General features: G+C 44.9%; 1 protein-coding gene across 2 annotated transcripts in view; it reads right to left on the bottom strand.

Moving 5' to 3' along the window:
* The window catches only part of LOC134965743 (anoctamin-7-like), a 99,821-nt gene that overhangs the window by 16,361 nt on the left and 60,234 nt on the right, over positions 1 to 23,226 (bottom strand). Inside the window, exons 20-23 of one of the 2 annotated variants that reach the window (XM_063942090.1) lie at positions 6,728 to 6,933; positions 6,480 to 6,622; positions 5,601 to 5,691; positions 5,017 to 5,151 (exon numbers count right to left, since the gene is read on the bottom strand). In XM_063942090.1, the coding sequence (XP_063798160.1) occupies positions 5,017 to 5,151; positions 5,601 to 5,691; positions 6,480 to 6,622; positions 6,728 to 6,933 (575 nt within the window). Of the gene's footprint in view, positions 1 to 4,991; positions 5,152 to 5,600; positions 5,692 to 6,479; positions 6,623 to 6,727; positions 6,934 to 23,226 lie in introns of both variants that reach the window. The other variant, XM_063942089.1, reaches the window with a different exon arrangement.

Genomic DNA, 23,226 nt, shown 5'->3' on the forward strand with positions numbered 1-23,226 from the left:
GGTGGCAACTGACCGTTTTCAAGCAGCGTCCAGAAGAACGCAGGACGGACCAGGCATTTGGAGGGAGGGTTCCTGACGTCAGCTCCCGGCCCCGATCTTCGCACTGGGAGAGTAAGTCCTGGGCTGCGCAGAGACTGTAGCTCCGCTACACATCCGAACGCACCCTGCACAGCTAATTCCTCTCCCCCTGTAGGCGGCGACTACCTGATCGCAGGGATGCAAAAAACGCACTCTAGTGATCAGGTCTGAATTACCCCCATAGTGTGGGGAGAGGCTACATCGGTATACAGTGTGGGGAGAGGCTACGTCGGTATACAGTGTGGGGAGAGGCTACGTCGGTATACAGTGTGGGGAGAGGCTGCGTCGGTATACAGTGTGGGGAGAGGCTATGTCGGTATACAGTGTGGGGAGATACTATGTCGGTATATAGTGTGGGGAGAGGAACCGTCGGTATACAGTGTGGGGAGAGGAACCGTCGGTATACAGTGTAGGGAGAGAACCGTCAGTATACAGTGTGGCGGGAGGCTACGTCGGTATACAGTGTGGGGAGAGGCTACGTCGGTATATAGTGTGGGGAGAGGAACCGTCGGTATACAGTGTGGGGAGAGGCTACATCGGTATATAGTGTGGGGAAAGGCTACATCGGTATATAGTGTGGGGAGAGGAACCGTCGGTATACAGTGTGGGGAGAGGCTACATCGGTATATAGTGTGGGGAGAGGAACCGTCGGTATACAGTGTGGGGAGAGGCTACGTCGGAATGCAGTGTGGGAAAGGCTATGTCGGTATATAGTGTGGGGAGAGGAACCGTCGGTATACAGTGTGGTAAGAGGCTACGTCGGTATACAGTGTGGGGAGAGGCTATGTTGGTATATAGTGTGGGGAGAGGAACCGTCGGTATACAGTGTGGTAAGAGGCTACGTCGGTATACAGTGTGGTGAGAGGCTACGTTAGTATACAGTGTGGGGAGAGGCTATGTTGGTATATAGTGTGGGGAAAGGCTATGTCGGTATATAGCGTGGTGAGAGGCTATATCGGTATATAGTGTGGGGAGAGGCTATGTCAGTATATAGTGTGATGAGAGGCTACGTTGGGATATAGTGTGGGGAGAGGCTACGTCGGTATAGAGTATGGTGAGAGGCTATGTCAGTATATAGTGTGATGAGAGGCTACGTTGGGATATAGTGTGGGGAGAGGCTGTGTCGGTATATAGCGTGGTGAGAAGCTATCTCGGTATATAGTGTGGGGAGAGGCTATGTCGGTAAATAGTGTGGTGAGAGGCTATGTTGATATACAGTGTGGTTAGAGGCTATGTCGGTATATAGTGTGAGGAGAGGCTATGTCGGTATATAGTGTGGGGAGAGGCTATGTCGGTATATAGTGTGGGGAGAGGCTACGTCGGTATATAGCGTGGTGAGAGGTAATGTCGGTATATAGTGTGGGGAGAGGCTATGTCGGTATATAGTGTGGTGAGAGGCTACGTTGGTATACAGTGTGGTTAGAGGCTATCTCGGTATATAGTGTGGGGAGAGGCTATGTCGGTAAATAGTGTGGTGAGAGGCTATGTTGGCATACAGTGTGGTTAGAGGCTATGTCGGTATATAGTGTGGGAAGAGGCTATGTCGGTATATAGTGTGGGGAGAGGCTATGTCGGTATATAGTGTGGGGAGAGGCTACGTCGGTATATAGCGTGGTGAGAGGTAATGTCGGTATATAGTGTGGGGAGAGGCTATGTCGGTATATAGTGTGGTGAGAGGCTACATTGGTATACAGTGTGGTTAGAGGCTATGTCGGTATATAGTGTGGGGAGAGGCTATGTCGGTATATAGTGTGGTGAGAGGCTACGTTGGTATACAGTGTGGTTAGAGGCTATGTCGGTATATAGTGTGGGGAGAGGCTATGTCGGTATATAGTGTGGGGAGAGGCTATGTCGGTATATAGTGTGGTGAGAGGCTACGTCGGTATAAAGCGTGGTGAGAGGCTATGTCGGTATATAGTGTGGGGAGAGGCTATGTCGGTATATAATGTGGTGAGAGGCTACGTTGGTATACAGTGTGGGGAGAGGCTATGTCGGTATATAGTGTGGGGAGAGGCTATGTCGGTATATAGTGTGGGGAGAGGCTATGTCGGTATATAGTGTGGGGAGAGGCTACGTCGGTATATAGCGTGGTGAGAGGCTATGTCGGTATATAGTGTGGGGAGAGGCTATGTCGGTATATAGTGTGGTGAGAGGCTACGTTGGTATACAGTGTGGTTAGAGGCTATGTCGGTATATAGTGTGGGGAGAGGATATGTCGTATATAGTGTGGTGAGAGGCTACGTTGGTATACAGTGTGGTTAGAGGCTATGTTGGTATATAGTGTGGGGAGAGGCTATGTCGGTATATAGTGTGGGGAGAGGCTATGTCGGTATATAGTGTGGGGAGAGGCTACGTCGGTATATAGCGTGGTGAGAGGCTATGTCGGTATATAGTGTGGGGAAAGGCTTTGTCGGTATATAGTGTGGTGAGAGGCTACGTTGGTATACAGTGTGGTTAGAGGCTATGTCGTTATATAGTGTGGGGAGAGGCTATGTCGGTATATAGTGTGGTGAGAGGCTACGTCGGTATACAGTGTGGTTAGAGGCTATGTCGGTATATAGTGTGGGGAGAGGCTATGTCGGTATATAGTGTGGGGAGAGGCTATGTCGGTATACAGTGTGGGGAGAGGCTACGTTGTTATATAGCGTGTTGAGAGGCTACGTCGGTATATAGCGTGGTGAGAGGCTATGTCAGTATATAGTGTGGGGAGAGGCTACGTCGGTGTATATAGCGTGGTGAGAGGCTATGTTGGTATCTAGCGTGATGAGAGGCTACGTCGGCACATAGTGTGGGGAGAGGCTATGTCGGTATATAGTGTGGTGAGAGGCTACGTCGTTATATAGCGCGGTGAGAGGCTATGTCTGTATATAGCGTGGTGGGAGGCTACGACGTTATATAGCGTGTGGAGAGGCTACGTCGGTATATAGTGTGGGGAGAGGCTACGTCGGTATATAGTTTGGGGAGAGGCTACGTTGGTATATAGTGTGGGGATAGGCTATGTTGGTATATAGTGTGGGGAGAGGTTACGTCGGTATATAGTGTGGGGAGAGGCTACGTCGGTATATAGCGTGGTGAGAGGCTATGTCGGTATATAGTGTGGGGAGAGGCTATGTCGGTATATAGTGTGGTGAGAGGCTACGTTGGTATAAAGTGTGGTTAGAGGCTATGTCGGTATATAGTGTGGGGAGAGGATATGTCGTATATAGTGTGGTGAGAGGCTACGTTGGTATACAGTGTGGTTAGAGGCTATGTTGGTATATAGTGTGGGGAGAGGCTATGTCGGTATATAGTGTGGGGAGAGGCTATGTCGGTATATAGTGTGGGGAGAGGCTACGTCGGTATATAGCGTGGTGAGAGGCTATGTCGGTATATAGTGTGGGGAAAGGCTTTGTCGGTATATAGTGTGGTGAGAGGCTACGTTGGTATACAGTGTGGTTAGAGGCTATGTCGTTATATAGTGTGGGGAGAGGCTATGTCGGTATATAGTGTGGTGAGAGGCTACGTCGGTATACAGTGTGGTTAGAGGCTATGTCGGTATATAGTGTGGGGAGAGGCTATGTCGGTATATAGTGTGGGGAGAGGCTATGTCGGTATACAGTGTGGGGAGAGGCTACGTTGTTATATAGCGTGTTGAGAGGCTACGTCGGTATATAGCGTGGTGAGAGGCTATGTCAGTATATAGTGTGGGGAGAGGCTACGTCGGTGTATATAGCGTGGTGAGAGGCTATGTTGGTATCTAGCGTGATGAGAGGCTACGTCGGCACATAGTGTGGGGAGAGGCTATGTCGGTATATAGTGTGGTGAGAGGCTACGTCGTTATATAGCGCGGTGAGAGGCTATGTCTGTATATAGCGTGGTGGGAGGCTACGACGTTATATAGCGTGTGGAGAGGCTACGTCGGTATATAGTGTGGGGAGAGGCTACGTCGGTATATAGTTTGGGGAGAGGCTACGTTGGTATATAGTGTGGGGATAGGCTATGTTGGTATATAGTGTGGGGAGAGGTTACGTCGGTATATAGTGTGGGGAGAGGCTACGTCGGTATATAGTGTGGGGAGAGGCTATGTCGGTATACAGTGTGGGGAGAGGCTACGTTGTTATATAGCGTGTTGAGAGGCTACGTCGGTATATAGCGTGGTGAGAGGCTATGTCAGTATATAGTGTGGGGAGAAGCTACGTCGGTGTATATAGCGTGGTGAGAGGCTATGTTGGTATCTAGCGTGATGAGAGGCTACGTCGGCACATAGTGTGGGGAGAGGCTATGTCGGTATATAGTGTGGTGAGAGGCTACGTCGTTATATAGCGCGGTGAGAGGCTATGTCTGTATATAGCGTGGTGGGAGGCTACGACGTTATATAGCGTGTTGAGAGGCTACGTCGGTATATAGTGTGGGGAGAGGCTACGTTGGTATATAATGTGGGGATAGGCTACGTCGGTATATAGTGTGGGGAGAGGCTACGTCGGTATATAGTGTGGGGAGAGGCTACGTCGGTATATAGTGTGGGGAGAGGCTACGTTGGTATATAATGTGGGGATAGGCTATGTTGGTATATAGTGTGGGGAGAGGTTATGTCGGTATATAGTGTGGGGAGAGGCTACGTCGGTATATAGTGTGGGGAGAGGCTACGTCGGTATATAGTGTGGGGAGAGGTTACGTCGGTAGGAGATATAAGATGACATTTCCCGGTCACCCAGGTGCAGATAGTTTGTCAGACGGGTGAGATAAAGGGATAAACTCTGAGTCCATATAGAAACCTACCTGGTACCTGTGGAGGAGTGCGACAGACAACACAATGACACAGCACTGTGACGCACCTCACACTGTCATGCAACAGACAACAGGACATCACCGTCACATGGCAGGCCACAACCACGCGACACAACACCGACACACCCATCGTGTGGCTGACTGACCTGGAGAGCTGGAGGCCGGACTCACCGTCAGGAGCACGTCCTGATTATCGGCCAGTGCCTGCTTCGCCAAGTATCGCTCTCTCTTCACTTTGATCTCCACCGTCTCTGGGATGTCCGGCACCATCCAGTCTATGCAGCGCAGGCTGAAGAAGACCACGTGCTGGGGGAAGAGGCGTAGGAGGCTCATCACCAAGAAGAGTGACAGACGTTGAGGGCACATATGGAAAATATCATGAAATACTATGGTCCTGTGCCGTCTCTCCACATACAGTGAGGGGCAGTCAGCACTCTGATTGGTACATAGCTCCAGCCATCCACCAATCAGAATGCTGATAGCTATTTACTGTCGGGTGGGTCAGACAGGTTTGATAACCAGACCAAATGATCCCGGCCATCTTTCAGCCATTTTCAGGCTGTGAATGATCATCGTGCCGGTCCATACACTGAGCGCTATTCATTCCAGCCACAGGTCTGTTGGGCTTTTCACGTTTACAGTGCGGCGAATGGCCATCTTACATTCCACTATGCCTCCACAGAGGATTTAAGGACCTCGATGGACCGGTATTCTGTAATCTGGTTTTAGTGTTTGCAGTGGTGTCTTGGTCTCACCTCGAAAGCGATGATGAATCCGAGCCTGACGGCCAGCAGCTTCCAGTAGAACAGGGTGTATCGACCCTCCTCATCCCGGAAGGCTTTGTATCTGGAAGACATACCGATACAGGACATGGAAGACGTCCTCTGAGGTCATCGCTGAGGGCCTGATTCTGAGTTGGGCACAAGAGCTAAAGCGGACGCATCCGGCAATTACCAGCAGATTGCCATGCACTGTAGAAAGCAATCGCAGACTGCGCAGTCCCAACGCCATACACATGCACAGAGGATAGCGGAACAGCTCCAGTGCATGGCCGCGCCTCTCCGCCTGTGAAATGGGTCAACATACATTAGGTCAACGGGGTCAAAAGGTCAACATGGAATAGGTAGACAGTAGAAAAGGTCAACAGGGTCAAAAGGTTGAAAGGAAATGTTGACCCTTTGACCTTGTCGACATTTTCTACTGGGGTGGTCTTCAGTTTGCAGACGACCGGGCTCCCGGCGACCAGCATACCGGAGCCGGAATCCCGACAGCCGGCATACTGACAGCTTTTCTCCCTCTTGGGGGTCCACGACCCCCCTGGAGGGAGAATAAATAGCGTGGCGCGCGTAGCGGGCCACTGTGCCCGCAGCGTGGCGAGTGCAGCAAGTCCACAAGGGGCTCATTTGCGCTCACCCAGCTGTCGGTATGCCGGCGGTCGGGATTCCGGTGCCGGTATGCTGGCCGCCGGGAGCCCGACCGCCGGCATAACATACTAAATCCTTTCTACTGTCTACCTATTCCATGTCGCCCTAATCCATGTCTACCCTTAGTGGTTGACCTATTGAGTGTAGATCTATAGACCGGATTCCCTGGAATATTGCTATATTCACAACCTGTAACCAGGCCCCTCTCACCTGCACAGGGTGTGGTTTCCCGACACGTAGCTGTGTGGAGAGTAGGACAGAGTGAAGTTCAGGTACCCCTCCAGGTGGTTGTTATACTCGTACTGGTAGAGGAGACGTGGCAGGAAGTCCGAGGTGAAGGCGATGAGGAAGGCCTACAGTGGGCACAGAAATACCTGGTGACACCTCAGAACTGTCGGCAGATAAGAACCCTCTTGGCCCATCGCGCCGGCCCTTAAGCGCCAGTCGCGATCACTTACGTTGACAATGACGGAAAGTTGGGCCAAAGCTTTCAGGATGAGAAACCAGACCCCGATATGTTGCGCCCTCTCCGCCACTGGACGCCGGTATTCGCACACAAATTTCTGGGCATCCAGCCGAATCTCCACCCAGTTATTGAGAAGAGCGAAGAGAGGAGCCAGCGGGAACGCAGCCACGAAAATGGTGATGAAGCCGAACTGTATAACTGACAGAGAGAACAGAGATAGTTACCCCTATATACTGTACACATTCTATATCCTCATGTGTGACTGACAGAGAGAACAGAGATAGTTACCCCTATATACTGTACACATTCTATATCCTCATGTGTGACTGACAGAGGGCACAGAGATAGTTACCCCTATATACTGTACACATTCTATATCCTCATGTGTGACTGACAGAGAGAACAGAGATAGTTACCCCTATATACTGTACACATTCTATATCCTCATGTGTGACTGACAGAGAGAACAGAGATAGTTACCCCTATATACTGTACACATTCTATACCCTCATGTGTGACTGACAGAGAGAACAGAGATAGTTACCCCTATATACTGTACACATTCTATATCCTCATGTGTGACTGACAGAGAGAACAGAGATAGTTACCCGTATATACTGTACACATTCTATATCCTCATGTGTGACTGACAGAGAGAACAGAGATAGTTACCCCTATATACTGTACACATTCTATACCCTCATGTGTGACTGACATAATGCACAGAGATAGTTACCCCTATATACTGTACACATTCTATATCCTCATGTATGACTGACAAAGGGCACAGAGATAGTTACCCCTATATACTGTACACATTCTATACCCTCATGTGTGACTGACAGAGACAACAGAGATAGTTACCCCTATATACTGTACACATTCTATATCCTCATGTGTGACTGACATAATGCACAGAGATAGTTACCCCTATATACTGTACACATTCTATATCCTCATGTGTGACTGACAGGGGGCACAGAGATAGTTACCCCTATATACTGTACACATTCTATACCCTCATGTGTGACTGACAGGGGGCACAGAGATAGTTACCCCTATATACTGTACACATTCTATACCCTCATGTGTGACTGACAGAGAGAACAGAGATAGTTACCCCTATATACTGTACACATTCTATACCCTCATGTGTGACTGACAGAGAGAACAGAGATACTTACCCCTATATACTGTACACATTCTATACCCTCATGTGTGACTGACAGAGAGAACAAAGATAGTTACCCCTATATACTGTACACATTCTATATCCTCATGTGTGACTGACAGAGGGCACAGAGATAGTTACCCCTATATACTGTACACATTCTATATCCTCATGTGTGACTAACAGAGAGAACAGAGATAGTTACCCCTATATACTGTACACATTCTATATCCTCATGTGTGACTGACAGGGGGCACAGAGATAGTTACCCCTATATACTGTACACATTCTATATCCTCATGTGTGACTGACAGAGAGAACAGAGATAGTTACCCCTATATACTGTACACATTCTATATCCTCATGTGTGACTGACAGGGGGCACAGAGATAGTTACCCCTATATACTGTACACATTCTATATCCTCATGTGTGACTGACAGAGGGCACAGAGATAGTTACCCCTATATACTGTACACATTCTTTATCCTCATGTGTGACTGACAGGGGGCACAGAGATAGTTACCCCTATATACTGTACACATTCTATATCCTCATGTGTGACTGACAGAGGGCACAGAGATAGTTACCCCTATATACTGTACACATTCTATATCCTCATGTGTGACTGACAGAGAGCACAGAGATAGTTACCCCTATATACTGTACACATTCTATATCCTCATGTGTGACTGACAGGGGGCACAGAGATAGTTACTCCTATATACTGTACACATTCTATATCCTCATGTGTGACTGACAGAGGGAACAGAGATAGTTACCCCTATATACTGTACACATTCTATATCCTCATGTGTGACTGACAGAGAGAACAGAGATAGTTACCCCTATATACTGTACACATTCTATATCCTCATGTGTGACTGACATAATGCACAGAGATAGTTACCCCTATATACTGTACACATTTTATACCCTCATGTGTGACTGACAGAGAGAACAGAGATAGTTACCCCTATATACTGTACACATTCTATATCCTCATGTGTGACTGACAGAGGGCACAGAGATAGTTACCCCTATATACTGTACACATTCTATACCCTCATGTGTGACTGACAGAGACAACAGAGATAGTTACCCCTATATACTGTACACATTCTATATCCTCATGTGTGACTGACATAATGCACAGAGATAGTTACCCCTATATACTGTACACATTCTATACCCTCATGTGTGACTGACAGGGGGCACAGAGATAGTTACCCCTATATACTGTACACATTCTATACCCTCATGTGTGACTGACAGAGAGAACAGAGATAGTTACCCCTATATACTGTACACATTCTATATCCTCATGTGTGACTGACAGAGGGCACAGAGATAGTTACCCCTATATACTGTACACATTCTATACCCTCATGTGTGACTGACAGAGACAACAGAGATAGTTACCCCTATATACTGTACACATTCTATATCCTCATGTGTGACTGACATAATGCACAGAGATAGTTACCCCTATATACTGTACACATTCTATACCCTCATGTGTGACTGACAGGGGGCACAGAGATAGTTACCCCTATATACTGTACACATTCTATACCCTCATGTGTGACTGACAGGGGGCACAGAGATAGTTACCCCTATATACTGTACACATTCTTTATCCTCATGTGTGACTGACAGAGAGAACAGAGATAGTTACCCCTATATACTGTACACATTCTATATCCTCATGTGTGACTGACAGAGGGCACAGAGATAGTTACCCCTATATACTGTACACATTCTATATCCTCATGTGTGACTGACAGAGAGCACAGAGATAGTTACCCCTATATACTGTACACATTCTATATCCTCATGTGTGATTGACAGAGGGCACAGAGATAGTTACCCCTATATACTGTACACATTCTATACCCTCATGTGTGACTGACAGAGGGCACAGAGATAGTTACCCCTATATACTGTACACATTCTATATCCTCATGTGTGACTGACAGAGGGCACAGAGATAGTTACCCCTATATACTGTACACATTCTATATCCTCATGTGTGACTGACAGAGGGCACAGAGATAGTTACCCCTATATACTGTACACATTCTATATCCTCATGTGTGACTGACAGAGGGCACAGAGATAGTTACCCCTATATACTGTACACATTCTATATCCTCATGTGTGACTGACAGAGGGGGCACAGAGATAGTTACCCCTATATACTGTACACATTCTACATCCTCATGTGTGACTGACAGAGGGGGCACAGAGATAGTTACCCCTATATACTGTACACATTCTATATCCTCATGTGTGACTGACAGAGGGCACAGAGATAGTTACCCCTATATACTGTACACATTCTATATCCTCCTGTGTGACTGACAGAGGGCACAGAGATAGTTACCCCTATATACTGTACACATTCTATACCCTCATGTGTGACTGACAGAGGGCACAGAGATAGTTACCCGTATATACTGTACACATTCTATATCCTCATGTGTGACTGACAGAGGGCACAGAGATAGTTACCCCTATATACTGTACACATTCTATATCCTCATGTGTGACTGAAAGGGGGCACAGAGATAGTTACCCCTATATACTGTACACATTCTATATCCTCATGTGTGACTGACAGAGGGCACAGAGATAGTTACCCCTATATACTGTACACATTCTATATCCTCATGTGTGACTGACAGGGGGCACAGAGATAGTTACCCCTATATACTGTACACATTCTATACCCTCATGTGTGACTGACAGGGGGCACAGAGATAGTTACCCCTATATACTGTACACATTCTTTATCCTCATGTGTGACTGACAGAGAGAACAGAGATAGTTACCCCTATATACTGTACACATTCTATATCCTCATGTGTGACTGACAGAGGGCACAGAGATAGTTACCCCTATATACTGTACACATTCTATATCCTCATGTGTGACTGACAGAGAGCACAGAGATAGTTACCCCTATATACTGTACACATTCTATATCCTCATGTGTGATTGACAGAGGGCACAGAGATAGTTACCCCTATATACTGTACACATTCTATACCCTCATGTGTGACTGACAGAGGGCACAGAGATAGTTACCCCTATATACTGTACACATTCTATATCCTCATGTGTGACTGACAGAGGGCACAGAGATAGTTACCCCTATATACTGTACACATTCTATATCCTCATGTGTGACTGACAGAGGGCACAGAGATAGTTACCCCTATATACTGTACACATTCTATATCCTCATGTGTGACTGACAGAGGGCACAGAGATAGTTACCCCTATATACTGTACACATTCTATATCCTCATGTGTGACTGACAGAGGGGGCACAGAGATAGTTACCCCTATATACTGTACACATTCTATATCCTCATGTGTGACTGACAGAGGGGGCACAGAGATAGTTACCCCTATATACTGTACACATTCTATATCCTCATGTGTGACTGACAGAGGGCACAGAGATAGTTACCCCTATATACTGTACACATTCTATATCCTCCTGTGTGACTGACAGAGGGCACAGAGATAGTTACCCCTATATACTGTACACATTCTATACCCTCATGTGTGACTGACAGAGGGCACAGAGATAGTTACCCGTATATACTGTACACATTCTATATCCTCATGTGTGACTGACAGAGGGCACAGAGATAGTTACCCCTATATACTGTACACATTCTATATCCTCATGTGTGACTGAAAGGGGGCACAGAGATAGTTACCCCTATATACTGTACACATTCTATATCCTCATGTGTGACTGACAGAGGGCACAGAGATAGTTACCCCTATATACTGTACACATTCTATATCCTCATGTGTGACTGACAGGGGGCACCGAGATAGTTACCCCTATATACTGTACACATTCTATATCCTCCTGTGTGACTGACAGAGGGCACCGAGATAGTTACCCCTATATACTGTACACATTCTATATCCTCATGTGTGACTGAAAGGGGGCACAGAGATAGTTACCCCTATATACTGTACACATTATATACCCTCATGTGTGACTGACAGAGGGCACAGAGATAGTTACCCGTATATACTGTACACATTCTATATCCTCATGTGTGACTGACAGGGGGCACAGAGATAGTTACCCCTATATACTGTACACATTCTATACCCTCATGTGTGACTGACAGAGGGCACAGAGATAGTTACCCCTATATACTGTACACATTCTATATCCTCATGTGTGACTGACAGGGGGCACAGAGATAGTTACCCCTATATACTGTACACATTCTATATCCTCATGTGTGACTGATAGGGGGTACAGAGATAGTTACCCCTCTATACTGTACACATTCTATATCCTCATGTGTGACTGATAGGGGGTACAGAGATAGTTACCCCTATATACTGTACACATTCTATATCCTCATGTGTGACTGACAGGGGGCACAGAGATAGTTACCCCTATATACTGTACACATTCTATATCCTCATGTGTGACTGACAGGGGGCACAGAGATAGTTACCCCTATATACTGTACACATTCCATATCCTCATGTGTGACTGATAGGGGGCACAGAGATAGTTACCCCTATATACTGTACACATTCTATATCCTCATGTGTGACTGACAGGGGGCACAGAGATAGTTACCCCTATATACTGTACACATTCTATATCCTCATGTGTGACTGACAGAGGGCACAGAGATAGTTACCCCTCTATACTGTACACATTCTATATCCTCATGTGTGACTGACAGGGGGCACAGAGATAGTTACCCCTATATACTGTACACATTCTATATCCTCATGTGTGACTGACAGGGGGCACAGAGATAGTTACCCCTATATACTGTACACATTCTATATCCTCATGTGTGACTGACAGGGGGCACAGAGATAGTTACCCCTATATACTGTACACATTCTATATCCTCATGTGTGACTGACAGGGGGCACAGAGATAGTTACCCCTATATACTGTACACATTCTATATCCTCATGTGTGACTGACAGAGGGGGCACAGAGATAGTTACCCCTATATACTGTACACATTCCATATCCTCATGTGTGACTGACAGAGGGGGCACAGAGATAGTTACCCCTATATACTGTACACATTTTATATCCTCATGTGTGACTGACAGAGAGCACAGAGATAGATACCCCTATATACTGTACACATTCTATATCCTCATGTGTGACTGACAGAGAGCACAGAGATAGTTACCCCTATATACTGTACACATTTTATATCCTCATGTGTGACTGACAGAGAGCACAGAGATAGATACCCCTATATACTGTACACATTCTATATCCTCATGTGTGACTGACAGAGAGCACAGAGATAGTTACCCCTATATACTGTACACATTCTATATCCTCATGTGTGACTGACAGAGAGCACAGAGATAGATACCCCTATATACTGTACACATTCTATACCCTCATGTGTGACTGACAGGGGGCACAGAGATAGTTACCCCTATATACTGTACACATACTATATCCTCATGTGTGACTGACAGAGGGCACAGAGATAGTTACCCCTATATACTGTACACATTCTATATCCTCCTGTGTGACTGACAGAGGGCACAGAGATAGTTACCCCTATATACTGTACACATTCTATACCCTCATGTGTGACTGACAGGGGGCACAGAGATAGTTACCCGTATATACTGTACACATTCTATATCCTCATGTGTGACTGACAGGGGGCACAGAGATAGTTACCCCTATATACTGTACACATTCTATATCCTCATGTGTGACTGACAGAGGGCACAGAGATAGTTACCCCTATATACTGTACACATTCTATATCCTCATGTGTGACTGACAGAGAGAACAGAGATAGTTACCCCTATATACTGTACACATTCTATACCCTCATGTGTGACTGACAGAGAGAACAGAGATAGTTACCCCTATATACTGTACACATTCTATATCCTCATGTGTGACTGACAGAGAGAACAGAGATAGTTACCCCTATATACTGTACACATTCTATATCCTCATGTGTGACTGACAGAGAGAACAGAGATAGTTACCCGTATATACTGTACACATTCTATATCCTCATGTGTGACTGACAGAGAGAACAGAGATAGTTACCCCTATATACTGTACACATTCTATATCCTCATGTGTGACTGACATAATGCACAGAGATAGTTACCCCTATATACTGTACACATTCTATACCCTCATGTGTGACTGACAGAGAGAACAGAGATAGTTACCCCTATATACTGTACACATTCTATACCCTCATGTGTGACTGACATAATGCACAGAGATAGTTACCCCTATATACTGTACACATTCTATATCCTCATGTATGACTGACAAAGGGCACAGAGATAGTTACCCCTATATACTGTACACATTCTATACCCTCATGTGTGACTGACAGAGACAACAGAGATAGTTACCCCTATATACTGTACACATTCTATATCCTCATGTGTGACTGACATAATGCACAGAGATAGTTACCCCTATATACTGTACACATTCTATATCCTCATGTGTGACTGACAGGGGGCACAGAGATAGTTACCCCTATATACTGTACACATTCTATACCCTCATGTGTGACTGACAGGGGGCACAGAGATAGTTACCCCTATATACTGTACACATTCTATACCCTCATGTGTGACTGACAGAGAGAACAGAGATAGTTACCCCTATATACTGTACACATTCTATACCCTCATGTGTGACTGACAGAGAGAACAGAGATAGTTACCCCTATATACTGTACACATTCTATACCCTCATGTGTGACTGACAGAGAGAACAAAGATAGTTACCCCTATATACTGTACACATTCTATATCCTCATGTGTGACTGACAGAGGGCACAGAGATAGTTACCCCTATATACTGTACACATTCTATATCCTCATGTGTGACTAACAGAGAGAACAGAGATAGTTACCCCTATATACTGTACACATTCTATATCCTCATGTGTGACTGACAGGGGGCACAGAGATAGTTACCCCTATATACTGTACACATTCTATATCCTCATGTGTGACTGACAGAGAGAACAGAGATAGTTACCCCTATATACTGTACACATTCTATATCCTCATGTGTGACTGACAGGGGGCACAGAGATAGTTACCCCTATATACTGTACACATTCTATATCCTCATGTGTGACTGACAGAGGGCACAGAGATAGTTACCCCTATATACTGTACACATTCTTTATCCTCATGTGTGACTGACAGGGGGCACAGAGATAGTTACCCCTATATACTGTACACATTCTATATCCTCATGTGTGACTGACAGGGGGCACAGAGATAGTTACCCCTATATACTGTACACATTCTATATCCTCATGTGTGACTGACAGAGGGCACAGAGATAGTTACCCCTCTATACTGTACACATTCTATATCCTCATGTGTGACTGACAGAGGGCACAGAGATAGTTACCCCTATATACTGTACACATTCTATATCCTCATGTGTGACTGACAGAGAGCACAGAGATAGTTACCCCTATATACTGTACACATTCTATATCCTCATGTGTGACTGACAGGGGGCACAGAGATAGTTACTCCTATATACTGTACACATTCTATATCCTCATGTGTGACTGACAGAGGGAACAGAGATAGTTACCCCTATATACTGTACACATTCTATATCCTCATGTGTGACTGACAGAGAGAACAGAGATAGTTACCCCTATATACTGTACACATTCTATATCCTCATGTGTGACTGACATAATGCACAGAGATAGTTACCCCTATATACTGTACACATTTTATACCCTCATGTGTGACTGACAGAGAGAACAGAGATAGTTACCCCTATATACTGTACACATTCTATATCCTCATGTGTGACTGACAGAGGGCACAGAGATAGTTACCCCTATATACTGTACACATTCTATACCCTCATGTGTGACTGACAGAGACAACAGAGATAGTTACCCCTATATACTGTACACATTCTATATCCTCATGTGTGACTGACATAATGCACAGAGATAGTTACCCCTATATACTGTACACATTCTATACCCTCATGTGTGACTGACAGGGGGCACAGAGATAGTTACCCCTATATACTGTACACATTCTATACCCTCATGTGTGACTGACAGAGAGAACAGAGATAGTTACCCCTATATACTGTACACATTCTATATCCTCATGTGTGACTGACAGAGGGCACAGAGATAGTTACCCCTATATACTGTACACATTCTATACCCTCATGTGTGACTGACAGAGACAACAGAGATAGTTACCCCTATATACTGTACACATTCTATATCCTCATGTGTGACTGACATAATGCACAGAGATAGTTACCCCTATATACTGTACACATTCTATACCCTCATGTGTGACTGACAGGGGGCACAGAGATAGTTACCCCTATATACTGTACACATTCTATACCCTCATGTGTGACTGACAGGGGGCACAGAGATAGTTACCCCTATATACTGTACACATTCTTTATCCTCATGTGTGACTGACAGAGAGAACAGAGATAGTTACCCCTATATACTGTACACATTCTATATCCTCATGTGTGACTGACAGAGGGCACAGAGATAGTTACCCCTATATACTGTACACATTCTATATCCTCATGTGTGACTGACAGAGAGCACAGAGATAGTTACCCCTATATACTGTACACATTCTATATCCTCATGTGTGATTGACAGAGGGCACAGAGATAGTTACCCCTATATACTGTACACATTCTATACCCTCATGTGTGACTGACAGAGGGCACAGAGATAGTTACCCCTATATACTGTACACATTCTATATCCTCATGTGTGACTGACAGAGGGCACAGAGATAGTTACCCCTATATACTGTACACATTCTATATCCTCATGTGTGACTGACAGAGGGCACAGAGATAGTTACCCCTATATACTGTACACATTCTATATCCTCATGTGTGACTGACAGGGGGCACAGAGATAGTTACCCCTATATACTGTACACATTCTATATCCTCATGTGTGACTGACAGAGGGGGCACAGAGATAGTTACCCCTATATACTGTACACATTCTATATCCTCATGTGTGACTGACAGAGGGGGCACAGAGATAGTTACCCCTATATACTGTACACATTCTATATCCTCATGTGTGACTGACAGAGGGCACAGAGATAGTTACCCCTATATACTGTACACATTCTATATCCTCCTGTGTGACTGACAGAGGGCACAGAGATAGTTACCCCTATATACTGTACACATTCTATACCCTCATGTGTGACTGACAGAGGGCACAGAGATAGTTACCCGTATATACTGTACACATTCTATATCCTCATGTGTGACTGACAGAGGGCACAGAGATAGTTACCCCTATATACTGTACACATTCTATATCCTCATGTGTGACTGAAAGGGGGCACAGAGATAGTTACCCCTATATACTGTACACATTCTATATCCTCATGTGTGACTGACAGAGGGCACAGAGATAGTTACCCCTATATACTGTACACATTCTATATCCTCATGTGTGACTGACAGGGGGCACCGAGATAGTTACCCCTATATACTGTACACATTCTATATCCTCCTGTGTGACTGACAGAGGGCACCGAGATAGTTACCCCTATATACTGTACACATTCTATATCCTCATGTGTGACTGAAAGGGGGCACAGAGATAGTTACCCCTATATACTGAACACATTATATACCCTCATGTGTGACTGACAGAGGGCACAGAGATAGTTACCCGTATATACTGTACACATTCTATATCCTCATGTGTGACTGACAGGGGGCACAGAGATAGTTACCCCTATATACTGTACACATTCTATACCCTCATGTGTGACTGACAGGGGGCACAGAGATAGTTACCCCTATATACTGTACACATTCTATATCCTCATGTGTGACTGATAGGGGGTACAGAGATAGTTACCCCTCTATACTGTACACATTCTATATCCTCATGTGTGACTGATAGGGGGTACAGAGATAGTTACCCCTATATACTGTACACATTCTATATCCTCATGTGTGACTGACAGGGGGCACAGAGATAGTTACCCCTATATACTGTACACATTCTATATCCTCATGTGTGACTGACAGGGGGCACAGAGATAGTTACCCCTATATACTGTACACATTCCATATCCTCATGTGTGACTGATAGGGGGCACAGAGATAGTTACCCCTATATACTGTACACATTCTATATCCTCATGTGTGACTGACAGGGGGCACAGAGATAGTTACCCCTATATACTGTACACATTCTATATCCTCATGTGTGACTGACAGAGGGCACAGAGATAGTTACCCCTCTATACTGTACACATTCTATATCCTCATGTGTGACTGACAGGGGGCACAGAGATAGTTACCCCTATATACTGTACACATTCTATATCCTCATGTGTGACTGACAGGGGGCACAGAGATAGTTACCCCTATATACTGTACACATTCTATATCCTCATGTGTGACTGACAGGGGGCACAGAGATAGTTACCCCTATATACTGTACACATTCTATATCCTCATGTGTGACTGACAGGGGGCACAGAGATAGTTACCCCTATATACTGTACACATTCTATATCCTCATGTGTGACTGACAGAGGGGGCACAGAGATAGTTACCCCTATATACTGTACACATTCCATATCCTCATGTGTGACTGACAGAGGGGGCACAGAGATAGTTACCCCTATATACTGTACACATTTTATATCCTCATGTGTGACTGACAGAGAGCACAGAGATAGATACCCCTATATACTGTACACATTCTATATCCTCATGTGTGACTGACAGAGAGCACAGAGATAGTTACCCCTATATACTGTACACATTTTATATCCTCATGTGTGACTGACAGAGAGCACAGAGATAGATACCCCTATATACTGTACACATTCTATATCCTCATGTGTGACTGACAGAGAGCACAGAGATAGTTACCCCTATATACTGTACACATTCTATATCCTCATGTGTGACTGACAGAGAGCACAGAGATAGATACCCCTATATACTGTACACATTCTATACCCTCATGTGTGACTGACAGGGGGCACAGAGATAGTTACCCCTATATACTGTACACATACTATATCCTCATGTGTGACTGACAGAGGGCACAGAGATAGTTACCCCTATATACTGTACACATTCTATATCCTCCTGTGTGACTGACAGAGGGCACAGAGATAGTTACCCCTATATACTGTACACATTCTATACCCTCATGTGTGACTGACAGGGGGCACAGAGATAGTTACCCGTATATACTGTACACATTCTATATCCTCATGTGTGACTGACAGGGGGCACAGAGATAGTTACCCCTATATACTGTACACATTCTATATCCTCATGTGTGACTGACAGAGGGCACAGAGATAGTTACCCCTATATACTGTACACATTCTATATCCTCATGTGTGACTGACAGGGGGCACAGAGATAGTTACCCCTATATACTGTACACATTCTATATCCTCATGTGTGACTGACAGGGGGCACAGAGATAGTTACTCCTATATACTGTACACATTCTATATCCTCATGTGTGACTGACAGAGAGAACAGAGATAGTTACCCCTATATACTGTACACATTCTATATCCTCATGTGTGACTGACAGAGGGCACAGAGATAGTTACCCCTATATACTGTACACATTCTATATCCTCATGTGTGACTGACAGAGGACACAGAGATAGTTACCCCTATATACTGTACACATTCTATATCCTCATGTGTGACTGACAGGGGGCACAGAGATAGTTACCCCTATATACTGTACACATTCTATATCCTCATGTGTGACTGACAGGGGGCACAGAGATAGTTACTCCTATATACTGTACACATTCTATATCCTCCTGTGTGACTGACAGAGAGAACAGAGATAGTTACCCCTATATACTGTACACATTCTATATCCTCATGTGTGACTGACAGAGGGCACAGAGATAGTTACCCCTCTATACTGTACACATTCTATACCCTCATGTGTGACTGACAGAGAGCACAGAGATAGTTACCCCTATATACTGTACACATTCTATATCCTCATGTGTGACTGACAGGGGGCACAGAGATAGTTACCCCTATATACTGTACACATTCTATACCCTCATGTGTGACTGACAGGGGGCACAGAGATAGTTACCCCTATATACTGTACACATTCTATATCCTCATGTGTGACTGACAGAGGGCACAGAGATAGTTACTCCTATATACTGTACACATTCTATATCCTCATGTGTGACTGACAGAGGGCACAGAGATAGTTACTCCTATATACTGTACACATTCTATATCCTCATGTGTGACTGACAGGGGGCACCGAGATAGTTACCCCTATATACTGTACACATTCTATATCCTCCTGTGTGACTGACAGAGGGCACCGAGATAGTTACCCCTATATACTGTACACATTCTATATCCTCATGTGTGACTGAAAGGGGGCACAGAGATAGTTACCCCTATATACTGTACACATTATATACCCTCATGTGTGACTGACAGAGGGCACAGAGATAGTTACCCGTATATACTGTACACATTCTATATCCTCATGTGTGACTGACAGGGGGCACAGAGATAGTTACCCCTATATACTGTACACATTCTATACCCTCATGTGTGACTGACAGGGGGCACAGAGATAGTTACCCCTATATACTGTACACATTCTATATCCTCATGTGTGACTGATAGGGGGTACAGAGATAGTTACCCCTCTATACTGTACACATTCTATATCCTCATGTGTGACTGATAGGGGGTACAGAGATAGTTACCCCTATATACTGTACACATTCTATATCCTCATGTGTGACTGACAGGGGGCACAGAGATAGTTACCCCTATATACTGTACACATTCTATATCCTCATGTGTGACTGACAGGGGGCACAGAGATAGTTACCCCTATATACTGTACACATTCCATATCCTCATGTGTGACTGATAGGGGGCACAGAGATAGTTACCCCTATATACTGTACACATTCTATATCCTCATGTGTGACTGACAGGGGGCACAGAGATAGTTACCCCTATATACTGTACACATTCTATATCCTCATGTGTGACTGACAGAGGGCACAGAGATAGTTACCCCTCTATACTGTACACATTCTATATCCTCATGTGTGACTGACAGGGGGCACAGAGATAGTTACCCCTATATACTGTACACATTCTATATCCTCATGTGTGACTGACAGGGGGCACAGAGATAGTTACCCCTATATACTGTACACATTCTATATCCTCATGTGTGACTGACAGGGGGCACAGAGATAGTTACCCCTATATACTGTACACATTCTATATCCTCATGTGTGACTGACAGGGGGCACAGAGATAGTTACCCCTATATACTGTACACATTCTATATCCTCATGTGTGACTGACAGAGGGGGCACAGAGATAGTTACCCCTATATACTGTACACATTCCATATCCTCATGTGTGACTGACAGAGGGGGCACAGAGATAGTTACCCCTATATACTGTACACATTTTATATCCTCATGTGTGACTGACAGAGAGCACAGAGATAGATACCCCTATATACTGTACACATTCTATATCCTCATGTGTGACTGACAGAGAGCACAGAGATAGTTACCCCTATATACTGTACACATTTTATATCCTCATGTGTGACTGACAGAGAGCACAGAGATAGATACCCCTATATACTGTACACATTCTATATCCTCATGTGTGACTGACAGAGAGCACAGAGATAGTTACCCCTATATACTGTACACATTCTATATCCTCATGTGTGACTGACAGAGAGCACAGAGATAGATACCCCTATATACTGTACACATTCTATACCCTCATGTGTGACTGACAGGGGGCACAGAGATAGTTACCCCTATATACTGTACACATACTATATCCTCATGTGTGACTGACAGAGGGCACCGAGATAGTTACCCCTATATACTGTACACATTCTATATCCTCCTGTGTGACTGACAGAGGGCACAGAGATAGTTACCCCTATATACTGTACACATTCTATACCCTCATGTGTGACTGACAGGGGGCACAGAGATAGTTACCCGTATATACTGTACACATTCTATATCCTCATGTGTGACTGACAGGGGGCACAGAGATAGTTACCCCTATATACTGTACACATTCTATATCCTCATGTGTGACTGACAGAGGGCACAGAGATAGTTACCCCTATATACTGTACACATTCTATATCCTCATGTGTGACTGACAGGGGGCACAGAGATAGTTACCCCTATATACTGTACACATTCTATATCCTCATGTGTGACTGACAGGGGGCACAGAGATAGTTACTCCTATATACTGTACACATTCTATATCCTCATGTGTGACTGACAGAGAGAACAGAGATAGTTACCCCTATATACTGTACACATTCTATATCCTCATGTGTGACTGACAGAGGGCACAGAGATAGTTACCCCTATATACTGTACACATTCTATATCCTCATGTGTGACTGACAGAGGACACAGAGATAGTTACCCCTATATACTGTACACATTCTATATCCTCATGTGTGACTGACAGGGGGCACAGAGATAGTTACCCCTATATACTGTACACATTCTATATCCTCATGTGTGACTGACAGGGGGCACAGAGATAGTTACTCCTATATACTGTACACATTCTATATCCTCCTGTGTGACTGACAGAGAGAACAGAGATAGTTACCCCTATATACTGTACACATTCTATATCCTCATGTGTGACTGACAGAGGGCACAGAGATAGTTACCCCTCTATACTGTACACATTCTATACCCTCATGTGTGACTGACAGAGAGCACAGAGATAGTTACCCCTATATACTGTACACATTCTATATCCTCATGTGTGACTGACAGGGGGCACAGAGATAGTTACCCCTATATACTGTACACATTCTATACCCTCATGTGTGACTGACAGGGGGCACAGAGATAGTTACCCCTATATACTGTACACATTCTATATCCTCATGTGTGACTGACAGAGGGCACAGAGATAGTTACTCCTATATACTGTACACATTCTATATCCTCATGTGTGACTGACAGAGGGCACAGAGATAGTTACTCCTATATACTGTACACATTCTATATCCTCATGTGTGACTGACAGGGGGCACAGAGATAGTTACCCCTATATACTGTACACATTCTATATGCTCATGTGTGACTGACAGAGGGGGCACAGAGAAAGTTACCCCTATATACTGTACACATTCTATAGCCTCATGTGTGACTGACAGAGAG

Source organism: Pseudophryne corroboree, chromosome 10 (genome assembly GCF_028390025.1).
Source record: "Pseudophryne corroboree isolate aPseCor3 chromosome 10, aPseCor3.hap2, whole genome shotgun sequence".
Classification (NCBI taxonomy): Eukaryota; Metazoa; Chordata; class Amphibia; order Anura; family Myobatrachidae; genus Pseudophryne; species Pseudophryne corroboree.